Source organism: Limulus polyphemus, unplaced genomic scaffold, assembly GCF_000517525.1.
Source record: "Limulus polyphemus unplaced genomic scaffold, Limulus_polyphemus-2.1.2 Scaffold1786, whole genome shotgun sequence".
Taxonomy (NCBI): Eukaryota; Metazoa; Arthropoda; class Merostomata; order Xiphosura; family Limulidae; genus Limulus; species Limulus polyphemus.
The window spans coordinates 22,753-44,757 of record NW_013667396.1 but is presented as its reverse complement, the minus strand read 5'-3'; the positions used below and the strand labels follow the sequence as shown (position 1 = coordinate 44,757).

The following is a 22,005-nucleotide window of genomic DNA, read 5'->3' as shown; positions in this document are numbered from 1 at the left end:
ATTCTACAGATGTCTGATAAAATTGTTTGCTGTTTCGATAAATCGTTCATGATGTCCATAGAATCTGTCTCATTATACAAATTACATGTGCAGATGCTTAATGTAAAATGCATTTCTCAGTTTGACAGCACTAAGTGTATTTGTATTCCATCTTAGTAATAATGATCTTATTTGTAACAAAATATGAAAAAATATTTTGGCCAAGACTGTAAATATATATGAAAGTCCATATTTTTAATACTATAGCATACATTAACTGTAAATAGGCGATCAAATCAGCAGTATATAACAACAATAATATTAATACAAATCAAATCCACCTCGGAAAGACTAACTTGAGGTACTTGTCTTGAACAATTTTTTCAAGAGAAAGGGAGGAGGATGGTAGTAAGTAATTATTACGGAACTATTAAGGTAAGAGTCTATAGTTCTTTTTAACATCACTTTGTAATAATTATTAAAAGAAAGGATGGAGGTTGGGAGATTGTAGAAATATAGGGTAATTCATTTGTACTTTAAGGTTATTTTATATATATAAATATTAAGGGTACCAAGCCGTCTCCAGCCATTATTAATGGTACCTGTCTTCCCACAGACAGCGAAGTGCTATAGGAGTTGGGACGTTGTGGGTTCAAGAACTCAACTCTTAACCATTAACTGATGCTCCATAGTTGCTGACTAGTTTGAATCTTTACTGGATATCCCTAACGCGTTTGGGAGCTATAGCCACACACATTTTCCTCTAAGACTAATGATGATGACAAGGGCTGGTAATAAAAAATGTCTGTCGAGTCTCATTATGAACGTTTTTTTTATTCTGTATGCACACACACATAAGTATATATATATATATATATATATAGTGATCATATAATGATCAAGACTTGAAAACACATATCATAATGCCAACAATTTTGTACTTTACATCTATCTTTGAATTACAATAAATTAGGACAGAAATCAAGTAAGTATCTTAGCGTTCCTCAGATCATTATTCACATACAATCGTAATTCTAATTTTACATCTTTTTTTCAGCTTATAGAACAATGAGATGTATTAATTTTAGATCTCCTTACCCTACACCTCTACATCCACTGTTAGATGCTATACAAGTATAAATATAACAGTTAACGCTGGTTTATAAACAAAAGATCTGTGAACGGGATCATACCTTTCCTGGTGCACCTGGAGCTAATCTTTTTTCGAACTCAAATTTTGCAAGGGTTTTGTTTAGTCCTTTAAATAACTCCACCTCATTATCTCTGGGGAAAGAATCTGAAAACAAAATGTGAGAATGGAAGTCTTAAAAGTTATTGTTCAGTTTACGTCAAATCGTTAAGTATAAAGGTTAAAACGAGAAGTACAGATATATCGTAACAGTTTACTTATCCATTCGTATTGTTTCTGACCATCCTTGTTGCTTGTGGCTACAGGAGATCAAAAGGCTTGATCCTCTTGTTGCAATTTTAGTAGAAGTATGGTAACTTATTGGTGCAGATGGCGTCTAAAATTGGATTCTTCTGTAAGTATTACATGCAAGTCTTTCCTGCCCATATTTTTTAGCAGTTTTCCACAATTAAGAAAACAAAGCAAGTTATAGAATATCAAAGAAATAGACACTTTCCAAGTCAACATATCATTTACTCTAAGTGATGCAAGTACAAACAGGGGTTCATATTACACATTTTTCAGACACTTTCATGACTTCTTTGACTTGAATTGTTCAACAGGGTATGAAAAACGAAGGACAACATTTATTTAAGTGTTTTGGGAAGAAAACCCCCATCAGTAGAAACTACGCTGCAGTGTGACTGTCCACAACCAGGACATCACAAATAAAACCAAAGGACAACATTTATTTAAGTGTTTTGGGAAGAAAACCCCCCATCAGTAGAAACTACGCTGCAGTGTGACTGTCCACAACCGGGACATCACAAATAAAACCATTTGTTGTGGGTAAAAGGCCGTTAAACAAAGGTACTTATTGATAGATTGTTTAGGCAGAGTATTCGTGATTAAACTTAGTTGAATGGACGGCAACTGCTTGTTGTAGAAACACAAGTGTAGAGGACGACGTTTCTTCATGTCCTGAAGACGAAAAGCGAAAGACTCTCGAAACGTCGTCCTCTACACTTGTATTTTTACAACAGGCAATTGCCGCCCATTTAACTAAGTTTCAAAGGCACTCATCTTCCTGTCATTATCATGAACCGTGAATATCCCTTTGTACCAAATTTCAAAGGCACTCATCTTCCTGTCATTATCATGAACCATGAATATCCTTTGCACTAAGTTTCAAAGGCCCTCATTTTCCTGTCATTATCATGAACCGTGAATATCCCTTTGCATTAAGCTTCAAAGGCACTCATCTTCCTGTCATTATCATTAACCGTGAATATCCTTTGCACTAAGTTTCAAAGGCACTCATTTTCCTGTCATTATCATGAACCGTGAATATCTCTTTGCACTAAGCTTCAAAGGCACTCATCTTCCTGTCATTATCATGAATCGTGAATGTACCTTTGTATGCCAATATTTTCGAGCAGTTTAATCAGTGTGTTTCTGACTATTTTAAACTTGCAATACAAGAACTATTTCTTCATAAAACATGTTCTAGAGAAGCTTATTAACAAATAACATCTGTTTGATTCTAAAGAGCGTAAGCTTGCTATTAGTCTGTGTCACATAACTTCCTAACTTATATGTCTTGTAGTGGTAGTATTAATATAACGGTGAGATGATATAGTACCTTTATTTCTTTCATACTGATATGAGAAATAAATACTTTAAGTACTGATAAAAAATAACAGGCTGTTGTAGAAAGCTATGATCTTTTTTTTTAAATTAACCTTAGCAATAGCACAGAATCACTTTGTTTATTTTGTAAATTTTCATTCCTTGAGGAATAAAGATTGTGTACTTACAAAAAATCAGACATTCTCTAAGCATACTAGTTTTATTAGTCTCCAGTTTAAAGTGTTACATTGTATTCTTATCCAGTGAAACAGATTTGTTGGAAAATACCTACTTGAAGGATGAATCCACGATGGATAACACGTGGCGCACCCTTGTGACGTGGTGTTATAGGCGATTGAATATAATTCTCCATTTTGAGTTCCATACGCAAAAACACTCATGCTGTCGCCGTAATACCTCATATCCATACTGTTGGCCAATGAACTACAAGTAATGAAGGAAAAATGTTTCATGAACGTTAAACGCTTGTTACTGTCTAAAGTAAAATATAGTTTCTACGTGCTTTATTTGTTGCATAACGTCAAGAACTACCAGTTAATATAAGACTTTTTAAAACAGCACTGAACTGAAGAATGGAATCTAGTTCATGAAGAAACTAAAGAAATTAAATAAACAGCTTAATGAGAAAACTCAGGGCCGCCGCTAGATGGTGCTGGGGTGGGATGTGCACCCCCAAGTTTCACTTTGGCTTACTCTCTCTAGCGTTAAAAAAATCTTATTATCAATTTCAAAGGGAGAGGAACTAGAGCCTCGCCTGGAAAAACCCTTTCGGGTTTATGTGCTACAGTTTTTTTTTCTATCATATTTTACAGAAGAAAGATGAAAATCTTTACTTGAAATAGCCTGAAGACCTAAGCTAAAATCCCAGCCAATTTTGACGTTTAACTTCGGAATATTAAATTTTTCATGCTACATATATAATGTTTTGGTATTGATAGAAAGCGTTGTGTGGTAGGTTTAAAATATTATTTTTACATGTCTTTGAAATAAAAACCGTAATGGTCTGGTTAAGAAAAATGTACAAAGAACCAGCTACAGTCTATTGTGATTTTATCACAAATATTGGACCTATCAGTAGAAATCGCAATTATTTACAATAATTATGCTATGCACAACTGTTATATTCTTTAAGAATGATTGATATATTCATCTGCCGGTATTTTGGTAGTAAATAATTTAGATGTTATTTATCGTCTCAGTTAGATATCATTTTGGGTAAGTTTACTTGCCACATCTGCACTTAACATAGCGATACTATATCTTCACAGAACGTACTCAACATTTAAAAACATATAGTTTTGATAATATGCAAACAACTCCCTCCTGTGGCACAGCGATACATCTGCGGACGCTAGAAGCCGGGTTTCGATATCCGTGGTGGACAGAGCACAGACAGCCCATTGTGTAACGTTGTGCTTAATTACAAAACAAAGAAATAAACAATATGCAAACAACGATTCACTGAGTCTCAGTCAGCAATCAGTTATTCGTTTCCAAAAAAAAAGAAAGAAGCAAACTGATGTAGGAAAACCTTACAAGTACTTCAACGGAATAAAAAACAAATGTATGTACTCGGGAATCAAGTCTAAAATAAATACGAATGTTTATAACAATTATTTTTTCTGTAAGACTATTGTAATAATTTTGAGATCTTATGCGTTTATTAAAGGAGACATATATCTCATCATGCCTCTAAGTTTTTATAGCTAATTATTTGCATAAAACTTAGAAAAAAAAGGGATAGCTTTATACATTACCTGATAATTCTTTGCTGACCTTTTAAACTTTCTCCAATGGCTCTTGTATCCATAATGACAAACACGTCATGAGGGGTTTCACATTTAGAAGCTGTGAAGATTTTCAAAATTACTATTTTGGATTATGCAATAAGTTTAGTATTAAAAATAAATTGTTTCAAAAGAAAGATTTGTTTTCAGTTTAAAACAAAATGGTTCATTCGCACAGAATAATTTGTGTCATAATGTAAAAACAAACAAACAAACAAGCTTATGAATTTTAATTTTATGTAGCTAATTCATATTTGGTTATTGTTTTAACATAAAAAAGTGTAGTAGTTCTAAATCTGTGCACGTATTTATAATATTTTCTAAATTATCTTAGCTTGCCCCCACCCATCAGTAGCTCAGCGGTAAACTTGAGGGCTTACACGCTAAAAATCTGGTTTCGATATTTGTGGTGGGCTTAACGCCAAGAACCACCTGTTAACATTCGATTTTTTAAAACTGTACTAACATGCAGAATGGAGTCTAAGCACTCATGAAGCAACTGAAAAAACAAAACAAAATACAACTTAATGAGAAAACCCTTTCGGGTTTATGTTTCACAGTCTTTTTGCCTATCATATTTCTCAAAAGAAGGATAAAAATATAAAGCAAATAATTATCTTAGCATTCAGTAAGCCTTAACAACAAAAAAAGTAAAATAAAAAGATAATATTTCTGAAGCAAAAATAATTTATCTGATAATTTAATTCATTGTTTTCACAGAAGAAACAACTCTTTTTTTTTTGGCAATCAAATATTTCAAAAAGGAGGATGTATCATTTATTATCACAAAGTACACTCTGTAACCTTAGGTACAGTACAATATATTCTGCTCGAAAAGACTAAGAAAGCTCACTAGAAATAATCTCTTCTCTTATTAGAGGTCAAAGCTACACGAGGGCTATCTGCGCTAACCGTCCCTAATTTAGCAGTGATAGACTAGAGGGAAGGCAGCTAATCATCACCACCCACTGCCAACTCTGGGGTTACTCTTATACAACGAATAGTGGGATTGACCGTCTTAGTATAACTCCCTCATGGCTGAAAGGACGAGCATGTTCGGCGACAAAGATTCGAACCCGCGACCCAAAGATTGCGAGTCGAGCGCCCTAACCACCAAGCCTAGAGATCAGGGAAAGTGAAAAAAAAAATAGCAACAACGTACTTGTAACTAAAAAAAATGATGAAGATCAAATTCTTACATTTTAATATAAGTCAAAGAGAGGGATAAATGCAAGTAAAACTATATAATGTTTGAATGCAACAAAGAGACAAATAATTCGTCTGATCTACTTGTTAGGACAGTAAAGAACTGTTGAAGAATGGTATTTTACCCATTACCTTGATATATACGTCAGGCATCACATTCATCATATCTGGTAAATTTTACTTATGTCCAAGACACTGATTCCACTTTGATTATAAACTGTTAACATTATTTTAAAATGTACAAAACGTAGACAGCAGAAATCAGGTTTATACAAGAAGATGATGTCAAATGGGTTTAAATTGAAAACAAAACTCTGTAAAATCAACACATTTACGTAGATATGTAATAACTATATATTTTATAAGCCTATTTGTCTGTTTCTACATACGGAAATTTAGTTGAAGAATTTTCACTCTTTTGATTTCAACAAATATTTTCAAAATTCGAAAAATATTCTGTTATTTAAAATAATGTTCTGTTAAACTTTTGCTTCTAACGAAACAGTACTTCTCTGAACCTCGGATGCTAGTTGTTTTGATGTGTTTTTTAATCTTAGTTTTACTTGTATATCTCAATTTACTTACCTTTCTGAGTGATCAAACTTGACTTTTGGCATTCCCCATCTAAAAAATTAGAAATATGTTTCTTAAAATATATATTTAGAAAACTCTAAGCGTTTATTTCAAAAATTATTGGTATTATTAAATTTTTTACACATTTGTTAAGTAAAAATAGTATTATTGCCATCACATGGAGTTACTATATTATCAAAACGTGGGAATAAAATTTTTCAGCCAAAATCAGTTGAAAAATGAAAAGAAAATAAGTAGAGTGGACATTGAACATATCCTTTAAAGCTAAAAACAAAATCCTGTACCTTCCACTGATTTACAGACGAACAAACACGATTTAAAGCGCATTATTAAAAAAAAGGGGGAATTTTCATAATAATACCAATGTTATATTACTTTTAGTTTTCTTTGTGTCGTGTCATTTCTTTTGGTGTAGTTTTATAATTATATCTTGCATCCTTATAAATGTATCACTTTCAGCTGATATACAGAAGATTGATTACATTATATTAAAACGACTTTGATTATGCAAATCAGTAAGCCACGTGACAACCACAGCCGATATTAAGTCGCAGTGGAATGGCATGTATCAGAACCACATTTCTACGTTGTACGGCGTTACGTAGACAGTGTTATACCAATGAAAACTGATTGCTTTGGGGAAAGGAATGTAACAGTTTTTTTTTTCTCGATCCTAAATTTTCAAACACTCAATTCATAAAGATGTGTTCAGGTCAGGAGTTTACAATTTCCAAGTCAGGGATAGCCTTTGTAATGACATTGAAAACAAAGGAATATGGACCAACTCGAGGCACCTGCCGTGGTCAGCAAGGTTTTGTATCTTGTAAAGGTTGAGAATCCACGAACTCAAAGGTCAGTGACAAAATCCGTTCTCGTACCCCAGACATAATCAAGAAGGATCTCCGTCTGGAAAAGCCACACATGTTTCGTGTACGCATGTTGCTTTCACTCTTCAAGCAACTGGGGAGTGAAACAGTATTCATGTTATTCCATAAGAAGACATACCGATCAACCGTTTGGATGTATGAGTGATTGGACTGTAGAAACGGGCACTGTTAAACTCAAACTGGATAGATGGCTTAGGGAAAATGTGCAAAAAGGAAGGAGGTTCATTGGATAGAGCCTTTTGCAACAAAAATTACGCTGCAGGACTATTGACGAGGTATTGTTATTGTTGGTTAAATTTTGTGTAAAACTACTCAAGGTCTCTCTGCGTTAGTCGTCCCTGGTTTGGAAATGACAAACAATAGGGAAGACAGCCAGTTAGCATCCCACATCGCCAACTAGTGGCATACTCTATTCAAACAGTCGCTCTTATAACATACCTACAACCCAAAAGAGTGGAGCGTAATGTTTTTGCCGATAGTAACGGGGCGCAACCACGGAACTTAAATTGGAATACATGGTAGTAGATAGTATATTACATGGTAGTAGATAGTATATTACATAGTAGTAGATAGTATATTACATGGTAGTAGATAGTATATTACATAATATATTACATGGTAGTAAATAGTATATTACATGGTAGTAGATAGTATATTACATGGTAGTAGATAGTATATTACATGGTAGTAGATAGTATATTACATAATATATTACATGGTAGTAAATAGTATATTACATGGTAGTAGACAGTATATTACATGGTAGTAGATAGTATATTACATGGTAATAGATAGTATATTACATGGTAGTAGATAGTATATTACATGGTAGTAGATAGTATATTACATGGTAGTAGATAGTATATTACATTGTAGTATATTACCGGATGAAGCGATATGGAGCGTAACGACGACGTGAAACTCGAAAATCGTTTTAATGTAACGTACCAAATCCTGTGAATATGCGAGACCTAAGCAACTCTATTTATAATATTACAGAAAGATATCGTTTGAATTCAGTCAGCCGTAAAACCCTCGTTTAAACTACCAAAACGATTATTCTGAATGTTATTATATACAAAAATCAATAAGAGTTTACTTCATTCTGAAAGCTATTTTGAAATAACAAAACAAATGTTTCAATGCTGTTATACAGAAACAATTAATCTTGCTAAAACAATTTGTTATACGTTACTTAGCTGTATAAGAGATGATTAAAATAAAATAACAACAATATAAGAATATAATCCTATAAACAAAAGCTGAATAAAATTTGGTGAATCACTCATAATGAAAGTGGGTTTTTGTGTCTGTTTTCAATTAATAAATAGTTTCATTTAAATTACACATTTTTTAATACAAAAAGGGGACATGGATAAACGTTTCGGAATTTATCAGATTTCATCTTCAGTATCTAAAGCAGAATAAAATGAATTTACATCAGTCTGTATACATTTTCAAAGTACAGTTGCTAAATATAACGATAATTAAACAAATAAAATACTAAACAGTAATCATGGGGAGAAAGTACAGCAAGAAAACACAACGAAAAAAAAACGAAAAATCAGTAATACGAACATCAATAAACAATGTTGTTTATCATAAGTGTCGTAATCTTGTTTATAATCAAGATATTAGGCGTTTTAGATAAACATACTTACCATTTCCAGATTCAATGATGTAACTTTTCTTACTATCAAATATACTTAAGCTCTTCGATACTTTCTTGGAAATCTCTTCTTCATTCATCACCATGTTTTTTAAATTGCTAAATATTAATGCATACTTCTCAGCTTCTTCTTTTAAAGTAATGGTCAATGTTCCAAGTACGTCACCTCTTTTGCAGAAGTTGTATTCGTTAGCACTGGGTAACCCAGTGTAGCTATAGTATGATCTGAGTAATTGACTTAGCTTCAACCCACTTCTGAGGTCGCTCCTATCCTTCAGCAGAGAACCAATAATTAGACCTAAACATATGGATATTAGATAACTCATTGAGAGAGAAACAGCACAGAGAAAAAAAATAGCAAAAATAATAATAATACCATAAAATAAATGATTGATGACAATGTCCAAAAAGCTATTCCTCTAAGGTATAACATTAAAGTATGTAGGTCACTTTGTTATTATGTATTTATATTATCGCTTGACTTTAAATTATGACATTATTTGATACCATGGCAATACCTCTGATCTATCACTGTATGAACATTTACAAGAAAAAGAGAAAAATATTTTCACTATCACTATATCGATGTTTACTAGAAAAAGAGGAAGACCTTTTCACTATCACTGTATGAAAACTATATGTTGAGAGCATGCCTGCTTACCGTCAACAGCTCCTCTTAGAAGAGAATAAGACGCCCAGTGTAATTGTTTTTCTAACTGATATTCTGTTGTACAGATAGTTGAATTCCATTTACCTCCTGGAATATCATTATAGGTTGTGGGATTCGATTCATCTTCTCTGAATTGCGCAAGTACTAAAGTTTCTAGAAAAAAAGAAAATTTTGAGGTATTTCAAGCATTTATTTTCCAATAATATGAGCAGTGAACGTTGAACTTTCTGAGTGTTAAAGTATACTACTCATTCCTAAGCTATATTTCAAGTTAACAAGAAGAAGGCATAATTCATTCTTATTATACAGTATTTAAAAATTCTCAAGCTTTTCAGGACAATCAATATTTAGGAGTTTCTGTTTTGTGAGTTAAGTATTCCACTTGACTTAGAATTATGAAAGCGAATTGACAAATAGTTCGAGTGAGATTTAAATTTTCACACGTCTTGAATGACAGATTTTATTTCAATCTTGAACAGACGTTTTCCATCACATAACAGAAACTATTCTGACAGTGGGAATAGTGTAACTAAATCAATGTTGTTGTTTTATATATTTTCTAATTGAAAAAAACTTCCAAATAACCAAAGAAATCGTTTTTAGTAACGATTATTCTAATTATACAAAAAACAGTAATAGTGCATTGTAATAAAATCTTTTATAGTACCAAAGATAGTGACGTTAAAATGTTTCATGCTATCCCTATTAGCCCCCCAGTAGTACAGCGGTATGTCTGCGGACTTACAACGCTAGAAACCGGGTTTCGATACCCGTGGTGGGCAGAGCACAGATAGCCCATTGTGTAGCTTTGTGCATAATTACAAACAAACAAACTATGCCTATTGAGGTTGGTAAAAACCTCCAAACGCTTATGAATAAATCAGAATACGCATAAAGAAGTATTCACAGGACATTTACAACAAAACTATAAGAAGTAAAAAAAAAAAAGAAAAGTATTCTGCACTCATTATACTTGAAGTGTTCTACAAAGTTTCCTTCAGCGTTACTCATTATACTTGAAGTGTTCTACAAAGTTTCCTTCAGCGTTACTTTCGATTACAGCAAGAAAAAAAATCTTGATTAATACACAGGGTTAGTTACAGGTTATTGAAAGACATGTAAATTAGCTACCATTTTTCTTTCTAATATTTGATTGGTTCTGGAATTAAGGTCATGCAATAGACTAGTATAGGTTTTATATGAATGCAATCACGCTAACAGGGCTTATAAAATTTCTACAAATCTCGATCTGTGACTGAAGGGATGTGACCATTGTTAACGAAGAGAAATATTCATGTAGAAAAATAAAGAGTCAAAGGTATAACATTTAAAAAAGGATATTTTCAGTGTTCACTATGAAAGAACACATTACTCACCTTGATCTTCGTTTAGAACAACAATGGGAGCTGAAAACACATTTTTATCCTTTCCAACACTATTGTCCTCGAAGACTGTGATTATGAGAGGGATTCTCGCAACCCAAAAAGCGGTTGTAACGAAGCTGGATGACATAACTAATATTCGCGTAGATAGCGCAAAAATGTGATAGAAGCTTAACTTGATGATATTGTTACGTCTCCGTTCGTTCGTTAATTTTCCGTAAATTCTTTCCGACTAAACTTTAGCGACACAAGTCCTTTCTTAAATAAAACTGGTTTATTCTTTCCGAATACAACTTTACGATACACTTAATTTCAACAGTCGCTCTATAACAAACGTCTCACGAGCTCGACTTCAACAATACTCCATTCAACTACACACTCTCTGACTGCAGTTCAATTACTCATTACCTCTCCGTCGCTTCGTGGCCGGTCTTATATATACAAGACTACACTATATCTAGAAAGATCACGAGATTTAAGGAAAAGACGTGAAAGTTCGAGAATGACGTGGCGTGATACTAGTCACGTGACCTCGATGTCGTAACAATATATTTCTAGAGGAAAAGATGTTTGTGAACAACTTCCGTCATAATTACAGTCCTGATTTTGTTAAAACTTGTTTAATCATTTTATGTTTCATTTTAAATATGATGTTGCAGTGTGATAGGAAATAAATGTTTTTGGAGAAACAAGATGAAGTAGGCTTAGTTAAATGATTTTGCTCTCGAACGTACTAAGTTTTGTTTCACCGATGCAGTCGCTGTGATAGGCCTTGTTTATATTAAACCTTATCGTCCTGAGTAACTACTTGAACGGGCAAAGATATCATCGAATAGAAATGTACAATAAAACTGTTATAAATTTTATTACCTGCAATAAATCAGATTCTCTGATTAAAAACTAAAAACAACAGTCTGCTTGTTTATAATTTTTTTTTTACAGTAAAAAGTAATTTTTATTGTACGCCAGTGATTGCAAACAGTGAAACTACGTGTGGTGTTTTCGAATCAAAACAAAGATACAATTTTGAATTTAAAAAAGTTTCTGAAAATGTTTTATAAGGATGTAGGAAGACAAAAGATTAGTAATTAAAATATACGACAAAGGTAAGCATTTTCAATTGTTTTTAAATAAACATATCACAATGAAATATTTTTGAATTTTCAAAGATGCGAATTCACACAAAAGTTACTTATGAGAATAAGATACTATATTTGCAGAAGTCACATAACACGTTGAAAATTTATTTGCAGTTTCAAACTATTTCATCCACTAATTTTGTTTTGCAATGTAAAAATGTTTAAAACAAACCATACAACAGTTACATTACAGCCATTACCTTCAAACGCATGCCCGTCAAGCTACACGATGCGTTATTTGTTCTTAGTTTGTTTAAACGTGTAAGTTAAAGTCATAAACCTAAAACTTTAACAAGTTTATAAAAAGCTGCACAAGAAAAGTTAGACGACATTGTCATGACTGTTTTTCGAAAAAATGTGATCACTGAGATAGCTGTATGGCTATTTGTTTTAAAAAATGAAAGTATAGAGAGCATGAAAGCTGTGGAACAGAACCTTCCGAAAAACAAAGCAAATGTATATAAAACTCCAGTCAAAGTTTATACACTCACAAATTACTTTTCTTTGCTTTAATTTAGCGTAGTAATTATGGCAAAAATTGCTAAGGTTTAATAAATGAGCTGTTATACAACATGGAACAAAAATATAACGTCACGAACATTTCTTTACAAAATATTGAGTAAACAACCTCTAATAGAGAATACTATAAGGCTACCTGCAAGAGTTAGTGCAACAACAGGATTCCATAAAATATCACGAAGCTTTTCTTCATCTTGAAAAATCCTTCCAACGGTTAAGCCAGATGCAGCGATCCCAATTAACACCCTTCCTAAAGAAATGGCATGATTTTCAACGCCTTTGATGCTTACTACACCTTGTTCACGAGGTTTAGTAGCAACGTCAACCTGTTGGACCAGCGATGACCTGCAAGTAGATTGTTAGCCTAAAGTATTTTAACTTACTAGTAGTGAGTAAAATATTTAAGCTGAAAACGTACAAAGCTTAATAAGAAGTTAGTATTTATAAATATTTGTTGCCATATATTTAACAATAATCTAACAAAAGAATGACGTTATTTTTTCCATTTCAAATCGTTAAAAAAGTGCAGAATATAGGTAACCTATTTATAGTAATATTGATTATTATATGATTAAATAATTGTTTTAAACAACCGAAATACAACTAAATATTGATAAATGTAACCAAGCACACCATTTTTGTATTTTTATCATGTCATAACGAACCTTTTAGAAAGCTACAAAACTGCATGTTGAGTTTAAGAAGTATACACCAGAATGTATTTTTTTACAATACCGTTTCATTCCAGCTCATAGGGCTGGCGGGCCAGCAGAGGATTAGGTCCCTCTTTTGGGCCGTGAGGTGCAATTGCAGAGTATAGTTATAGTGAAGTGTATTGAAAAGGATTCCAAAACGAAACCTGAAAGGTATCAAATGATGCTTGTCAAGTGTTGAAAACATTACTGAGTCAGGTGTGAAGGGAAGTAAGGTATCAGAAGAGGGAAACATTTTTAAGGAGGATAAATATATGGAGGCAAGTTTTCCAATGTGTTCTGAACCTGTTGAAGAGATGTGCATATGAAAGAAGTAGTGTTTGTGGAAAATGAACCGAAGAGTTTAGCAAGCAGGCAAGGATGACATTGGGTGTCTGAAAACATGAAGAAGAATATTGGGAATTGTGATGTGATCATACAGCTCTTGAGTTTGACTGGGTAGCTCAATGTTCCTTACAGAAAACATAGCGTTCAAGCACAATAAGTCGTTTATAAAAAGAAGAGGCAGATATTCACGAGGTATGACCATAGGTAATGCAAGAACGAATGAAGGCCTTATAAGTATAGAGGAGGAGAAGTGGATTCAAAATCCAAGTGGTTTATTTAGACAAGGGAGTAGGTTGAGTCATTGTTTGATCTTGAAGTTTATTGTTGCAATGTGGGCCTTCCGTGTTAGATGCTTATCGAAGATAGCATCCAAGTACTTAACTATATTAAATAGTCGTACGGGAACGTGTTATATTTAAACATTAAAGAGACCACGATTTTGGCATGGTCGATATTTCTTTTTGCTTGAACCAAACAGAATATCATTTTTCTTATGGGGATTGGGTAAGTCGCCAGTACCTGTATCAAAGAAGGAAGTGATTGATCACTGTTTGTAGAATTTTGGTTAAGGTGATCATGGTCGAATAGATAGCTATTGTGGCAGTATCTCCAGAATACTGCAAAATATATGCTAGATGCCGAGTCTATGGCATATTGGAAACATAGATAATATAGAGGAAAAACGACAAAATTAAACCTTGTAGAACATCTGCATAGAGGGTAAAGGGTCTTGAGAATGTGCTATCTAAAGGAATAAATTTATGATATGAACGTAGCTTGAAGATCAAAATCACGATGCCGATCTGAATAAAAAAGTCTTTTCAAATCGAAGATGATTATATACGAAGGTCGATTTTTATTAAAACTATTGGTAATGGTGTCTGAGAGGCAGAGAAGTGGATCCTGTGTAGAGAGAAGGGGGTGAAATACAGCCTGTGTATACAATAATAGGTTATGGTCTGCAACAACTTGATGTCTGACAAGTATACGCTCAAAGGTTTTACTAAATACACCAATGAAACTGATTGGATGGTAGGAGCTAATACTTGAAGGTAGCTTATTGAGTTTCAAGAAAAGTAGAATCATTGTGAACTTCCACATTTGGGTGTGAAATTCAATCCAAAGACGAATCATAAATAGCATTGTCAGAAGTAGAAAAAACTTCCCAGAAAGATGGTAATGTGCATAGGTAACTCCATCCAGACCTGGTTCAGTATTATGCTTATGCTATAGATGTTTATCAGCCACAGTTATTGGAACACCCAGGGTGTGGTTAAACTTTAGGGTAACTTCAGGTAGAGATATATCGGATAACGGGAAGACATTCACTGAAGTATTGAAGTCCAGGGGTGTTATTGTAGAGCTTGAACATTTGTCTCGAGAAATGCTGCAAAAAGATTGGCTTTGTCAAGGAACATTGTTGAAGCAGAATTATAATCTGTGATTAAGCAAGTGAGAGAGCATAACAGGCTAGTTAGTAATTGAAATCGACACCAGTATTGAGAGGAACTGAAAGAATTCGAAAGTTGACTACAGGCTTATTGCCACTTAAATCTTTTAATTGTGAGAATAGAATTACATGTTGTACTTTGAATATTCCTATGACTGTAGAGAATGACCGGCTCTCTGGATCGGGAATATTGATGAAATAGAGAAATGAGAGGTAAATTAATGATACTGCTCGATGGTGTGTTACGTAGAATTATGTTAAATAGAAGAAATTGTAGAAATATGCTGGGAGCTAGTTGAATTAAGTACAGATTCAAGTGTTTCAGCAAAAAAATTAAAAAGTTCATAATAGAAAAAATCTACAATTGTATCGTGTAGGGAATTAGTGATATGGGTCTGGTAAGAAGGCCAGTCTGCATCTTGGTAAATCAAATAATTCTTTTTGTCACTTTTCTCACATATGTATTACTAAATTAGAATTGGAAGAGATCGCTACCAATTGGAAGAACATGAACCTGTATTAGAGAAATCAAATATGTCGAGACCACTACAGCATCAAGAGTGGTACTGAATTCAAGACAAGTATGGGATTGAAGAGGTAAAAGAGATCTAGTAATATTGTCCAATGTGGAATGAAAATGGTGTAATTTAGAAGACATTCTACTATGATAATTAATATCAGGCATAACATAGTACATAATATAGTACATTTACAGGAAGAAGTCGTGAGCCAAAGGATCTTCACAATGAGTGTAGATAGTTGGGAAGATGATGACTCGAGAAGCAAAGTATGGAGTGTTGAGAGTAGTGCCCCAGCTGATATCTATGAAGTTAAACAGGATGAGTAGTCTAACTACCTACCACAACTCCATTCTTACCAACACCCACCATACTGTTACTACGATGTAAGATGTTATGGAGTAATCTTACAGTCTGAGATGGATTAAGAAGAAGGCAGTTAATGGAGTTGGCAGATAAAAGGGATTCCAAGAGTGGCTTATTTGTTAATAATGAACAAATATTGAAGAAAATGCAACAGTTTGTCTCTAATCGACCTGCTCACCCTGGTTCCCATAAAAGCCTGAAATGAAAAAAGAGTATTCAATCAAAAATACGTATCCTACATAAGTTTGTTTGTTTTTGAATTTCGCACAAAGGTACACGAAGGCTATTTGCACTAGCCGTCCCTAATTTAGCAGTGAAAGATTAGAGGGAAGGTATCACCACCCACCACCAACTCTTGGACTACTGTTTTACCAAAGAATAATGGGATTCACCGCATATTATAACGCCTCTACGGCTGAAAGGACGAGCATGTTTGGTTCGACGGGGATTTGAACCCGTGATCCTCAGATTGTGAGTTGAGCGCCCTAATCACCTGGCCATGCCGGGCCTACATATGAAGTTCAAAAACAGAATTAGCTTACTTTTGTCCAGGACAACTGCACATTGATATGGATTAAAACTCGGCATAGCAGTGGCTATAAAATGTTGAATGTCTTTTATGGAAGGAGACTAAGTGACAGAATTATTAGGTAGAGTTTCTGGGGTTATGGCACTAAGAGGATCAACGGTAGTAGGGTCATCAGCTTTTGGCAAAGGTTTCCCTGAACATCGATAAGAATAGATAGGATGATCCCCCTGATTGGTGTTACAAAAAGATGCAGAATCCACTTTATCACACGATCAAGCAGAATGAGGGCCTTTACAATGTGGAGAAACAGGCTTATTAGGACATTTAATAGTAGAATAGCATTGTAGATGACACATTGTTCACAATGAAGTGGTTATAGAAACTGTGCCCTAGAAGTCTTAACTCAATGTTGCTGTTTGTAAATATATGCACCATGCTGAAGAAAATGATCAACAACATCACATCTCGGTGAGAATCCGGATATTTTATCTTTTGGATTCTGCGAATTTTCTATTCAAATCATTTAATAGTCATGTCATCTGCTGACAGTTTGGAAAGAACTACACCATGGATCATGCAGGAAAGTAGTAGAATAAGACAAGGTGGAGGCTGCTGCTGTAAGTCATTGTGCATTTGGAATGTGGCTGAAGAAGTTGATAGGCTAACACATGGCTGTAAGATGATGGAGAAGTAACAAGAGAATTTCATTCGGTATCAAGGAGAGTAACAACTAGAAAACGAAATGAAGGAGTAGCATAGGAGTTTGCAAAATGTGCAGAGAAGAATCATTAGTGGAAGATGCAGAAGTACCATCTTTGACAGATAAGAGTGTCTCTGGCGGAGAGGTTAATGTAGCTGGAACAGACGTTTCGTGCTCTTCTTGTGATCTAGAATATGGTTTGACAGCTCAGAGACACTACAACATTCTTCACAATAGGATGCAGATGATGATGCATCATTGCAGTAGAAATTGGTCTAAAGAAGGAATTCCAGATGCATAAATACAATATCAGGAAATATTTTTAAACTAAAGAACTAGCGAAATCTATTTCACTAAGAGAACTTCACGTTGTTTAAACACTAATGCTAATAAATGTCTAAAGCAAAACATATTACTTGGAAAAATTCATACCATTCAATGAATCTCTCTCTTTCCAAGTCAAACATACATAAAGTATTTCGAGTCTTACGTGATACTGTTTCATGACTGTCAAAAGTGATCTACTGATAATTATGATTTCTGACATATTTTTTGGTACCACGTACAAAATTAAGCTACTCATATGTAAACAAAAAATGAAGTTTATTGGGATTTTTCATGAAATAGTTAAACCCAAACTAGAAGATAGCTTATCAAGTTGGAACTATACATTTATTTTTTGAAAGTATAGTACTTTTTTGCTTTAAATACAGGTCTATAATTTACTTGTCTTCTTGCTTAAGTCATAATTATGCAAAACATAATATTCATTATTTAGTTCTGAAACTTAAATTAAGAACTAACAAATGCATGTTTCTGGGATGATGTTTTGAAAAGTTATAATAGTATGTAGTCTATTATTTTCTATCAAAAAAAGTGGACTTAAACCAAAATTGTCTGCGATAGAATTCTATAACAAGTCATTGAAACGTTTTGAAGTGTTTGGGGTGTACAGGGAGGGGTATCACCTCTGTTGAGTCATCTGCTTTAGTCCCCATCTGTTACCCAACTCTCACCTGTGGTTCCAAGCAGATGTTTGCATGTGAACAGTGCCCACATCTCAACTAACTGCTTGGACTGGCAGGCTAAACCAGGTGAGGGTAGCCGACAGGGTTCAAACCCTCAATGAGCTAGGTAGGCATGTTCCACTGTCTTCTGGAATAACTTGGAAGGGTGAAAGACAAAGGGAGTAAACCCCCTGAAAGAAAATCGAGATTGAGGAACACCCATATGTTTTGTGGCAGCTCAGGGCAGACCAAACCCTTAGCCTTGATTGGCATTTTGTCTAGGAGAGGAGTCCCCACAGGCGGATAAGTGGATATGATCAATTTGTTCTGGCAGCTTCTTCAACTTTGCTGGTTACAAATGCATGAGACCCCTCCTTTTCTTTGGATTCAACCAGCAAGATCGAGAGAGGGATCCTGACGCATAGACAACCCTAGATTTCCATATCACTTCCCAGGCTACGGCACCTTGGAGAGGAAACTCGAGCATCGCATGACATTCTGTATTGACACAACACAGGAGACAGCATTTTATGAGTTATATTTCTACCTCAGTTGCTGTGGGTTGTATCTGACGGTGGGAGAGGCCTTTGTGATAGCTACCACCCACCTTAACCTGGGCAGGCTCTGGCCAATTATGTAGTATCTGCCATGGTCTACCTGCTTCAATGGGGGCTTAGAGCATAGGATGAAATCCCAAAAATAGATTGCAATGATGAACCAAGCACACGATGAAAGCAATCAACAATACTTTGCCTTGCTACATAGAATGTCAAGAACATGTGCACTGGTTTGAAGTAAGATCCTAACAACATAACTAATGCACGGAAAATGGTGATCACTGACCTTGAACTCAACAGACTGAATTTGGACATTACAGCTATATAAAAGACAGACTTCCATAAGATGGTTTTCTGAATGAAAAATCTTACACTTTATTTTGGAAAGGAAGAGCCCCTGAAGAAAAGAAAGAATAGGGTGTAGGATTTTCTGTGAAGAATACCTTCGTATGCATAATTGAGCCTCCATACCTTATGCATTACCAACTCATTTTTTAAGACTAAACCTTGCCATAAAATCTCCTGGAAATATCCAAGATCTTTAACAACATACTTCTCACCTGGACTTACCACCGTGCTGACTGTGATACAGACCACTCTTTTGTCGTCACCAGAGTGCAGGTAAAGCACAAGAAAATATATTACTTCAATCATCCAGGCTTACTGAGAATCACGTGATCAGCACAGCAGACTCTCAAAAAGCCTTTGAGTTTTTCAGGCATTGTAAGAAGTAACTAAAGAGGTAAGATAAAAAGTGGCAGCTTTTGAAAACTACTGTTTATGACACAGATTTATCAACTTTTGGTCACAAAGTCAGAAAGAACCACAACTGGTTTGAAGCTCACTTCCAAGAAATGGCTTCACTTATTGAAGGAAAACAAAGGGCATACCTAAGACACAAGAAATATCCATCAGAAAAATCACAGAAATAGCTGATAGAAGCCAGAAGTAACGTGCAAAAGTCATCCATACACTGTGCTAATGACTATTGTTTAAATTTGTATGAGAACATTCAGTCTTCTTCTGACACTGAGATTATCAGGGGAATGTATGAGGGAATTAAAAAACTATAGGACTAACTATGAAGAAGTCAGCCCCCCTAAAGTCAAAAACAGGTGAGATCATCACAGATAAGAAAAAATAGATGGAGCAATAGGTACAACACTACCTAGAAATTTACTTGCTGGATAATGAGGTGTCTGAAAAGGTTTTGAATGCATTAGTTGATTTACCCACAATGGAGGAGCTAGACTGCATTTTAACCATCAAAGAAATAGGCAAGGCGATAGATACATTGGCCAGTGGTAAGGCCCCAGGTAAAGAAAGTATATCAACAGGAGTTTGTAAATGCAGAAAAGAAATCTTAGTGCCTCAACTTCAAGAACTCTTCAACCTCTATATAAGGAGAGAACAGTACCACAGGATATGCAAGATGTGAACATCATCACTCTGTACAAGAATAAAGGTAATCGAAGTGACTGTAATAACTACAGAGGCTTTACACTCCTTAGTATCATTGGCGAAGTCTTTGCTCAAGTTGCCTTGAAAAGGCTTCAAGTTATTGCAGATCGTATGTATCTTGAGTTTCAGTGTGGTTTCAGAACCGAAAGATAGGCCGTTGATATGATCTTTTCACTTCGGCAGATTCAGAAAAATTGAAGGAAATAAAAACTTCTCTCATAGTCTTCATAGATTTGGCAAGAGCCTTTGACTTGGTGAGCAGAAAAGACTTGTTCCAGATGCTTCACAAAATTGGCGGTCCATCAAACTTCTCAACATCATCCAATCCTTTCATGAAGGTATGGAGGGCACATTCGATTCTGATGGAAATACTTCCAAACCATATGAAATCAGGGGTGGTGTCAAGCAAGGTTGTGTTCTTGCTCACAGGTTGTTCGGTATTTTCTTCTTCGGCATTTGGGTCATCAACAGAGAGAGTTTACTTCCACATAAGATCTGATGTAAAATTGTACAACTTAACTCATCTTAAAGTAAATCAAAAATAAGAACTGTCATCATAAGGGACCTGCTATTTGTTGACGATGCTGCCTTGACTGCTCACTCAGAAAGTCATCTTCAGACCCCGATTAACAACTTTGCAGCAGTCTACCAAGAGTTTGGCTTCACCACCAACAACAACAAGAAGAAAAAAACAAACACCAACATCATGAACCAGGAGGCTGTACAGACACCCACCATTTTTACTTGCCTGGGATTCACCATCAGCAGAAACCTGCCCCTTGATACAGAAATCAACATACAAATTGGCAATGCATCAACCAACATGGGCCAACTCTGCATGCATGTGTGAGAAACAAAAAACTGACAATCAATACTAAAATGAAAGCGTACAAGGCCTGTGTACTCAACCCTTTTTTGTATGGTAGTGAGGCATGGATGATCTACAAAAAGCAGGAAGTCAAACTCAGTAGTTTCCACATGCACTGTCTATGCAAGATTCTTGGGGTAGCATGGGGGGGGGACAAAATCATCAGCAGTTAAATGCTTGAGCACACCAATATGCAGAGCATCTTCTTAATAGTCAGAGGAGATTGAAATAGCTTGGACACCCAAGGTGCATGAAAGATGGAAACATCTCCAAAGACATCCTTATGGGGAGCTGGCGGCAGGAAAAAGATCAGTTGGACGTACCAATATATGCTACAAGAACGCTTGCAAAAGGAATTGGAAAAATTTTGAAATTTGTGTTGGCAACTGGGAAGAAGTAGCAGAAAACTGCCGTGCTTGGAAAACTGTGCGAAGGAAGGTATGAAGAAAAACGAAAAGAAAAGAGCTCAGTAAGAGGAAGAAAAAAGGACCATCAGAAAAAATTCAGCACAACAGACTTCATCCTCAACAACAACCTTTGCATGCTCAAAGTTAAACAGAGTGTGCTTGTCCCAAATAGGACTATACAGCCACACAAGAAAGTGCCTAAATAATTTAATTAGAATTTTTGTGCCTATAGTCTTGTGAAGCTTACAGATGCCTACTACTAGTAGGTAAGGGAATTTGTCTACTTTTTGCATGTTATTAATCTATATTCTTTGGTGCATTATTAATTAAATAAAAATTATTTAATGCATTACTATTTGTACTGTAAAAAGTTATGGTTAACTCTCTTCAAAACCCGACAGCAAAAAAAAAAAAAAAAAAAAATTGGTTAAAGTTTTTTTTTTTTTTTTTTTCTTTTTTTTTTTTTTTTTTGTTTTTTTTTTTTTTTTTTG

General features: G+C 34.7%; 1 protein-coding gene across 2 annotated transcripts in view; it reads right to left on the bottom strand.

Moving 5' to 3' along the window:
• LOC106464928 overlaps window positions 1–22,005 on the bottom strand; it is a 48,430-nt gene that overhangs the window by 12,119 nt on the left and 14,306 nt on the right. For both annotated transcript variants that reach the window (XM_022392739.1, XM_022392740.1), the window contains exons 5-11: window positions 12,748–12,956; window positions 9,563–9,724; window positions 8,894–9,199; window positions 6,337–6,375; window positions 4,516–4,606; window positions 3,030–3,181; window positions 1,173–1,276 (exon numbers count right to left, since the gene is read on the bottom strand). In XM_022392739.1, coding sequence (XP_022248447.1) covers window positions 1,173–1,276; window positions 3,030–3,181; window positions 4,516–4,606; window positions 6,337–6,375; window positions 8,894–9,199; window positions 9,563–9,724; window positions 12,748–12,956 — 1,063 coding nt within the window. The remainder of the gene's footprint in view (window positions 1–1,172; window positions 1,277–3,029; window positions 3,182–4,515; window positions 4,607–6,336; window positions 6,376–8,893; window positions 9,200–9,562; window positions 9,725–12,747; window positions 12,957–22,005) is intronic.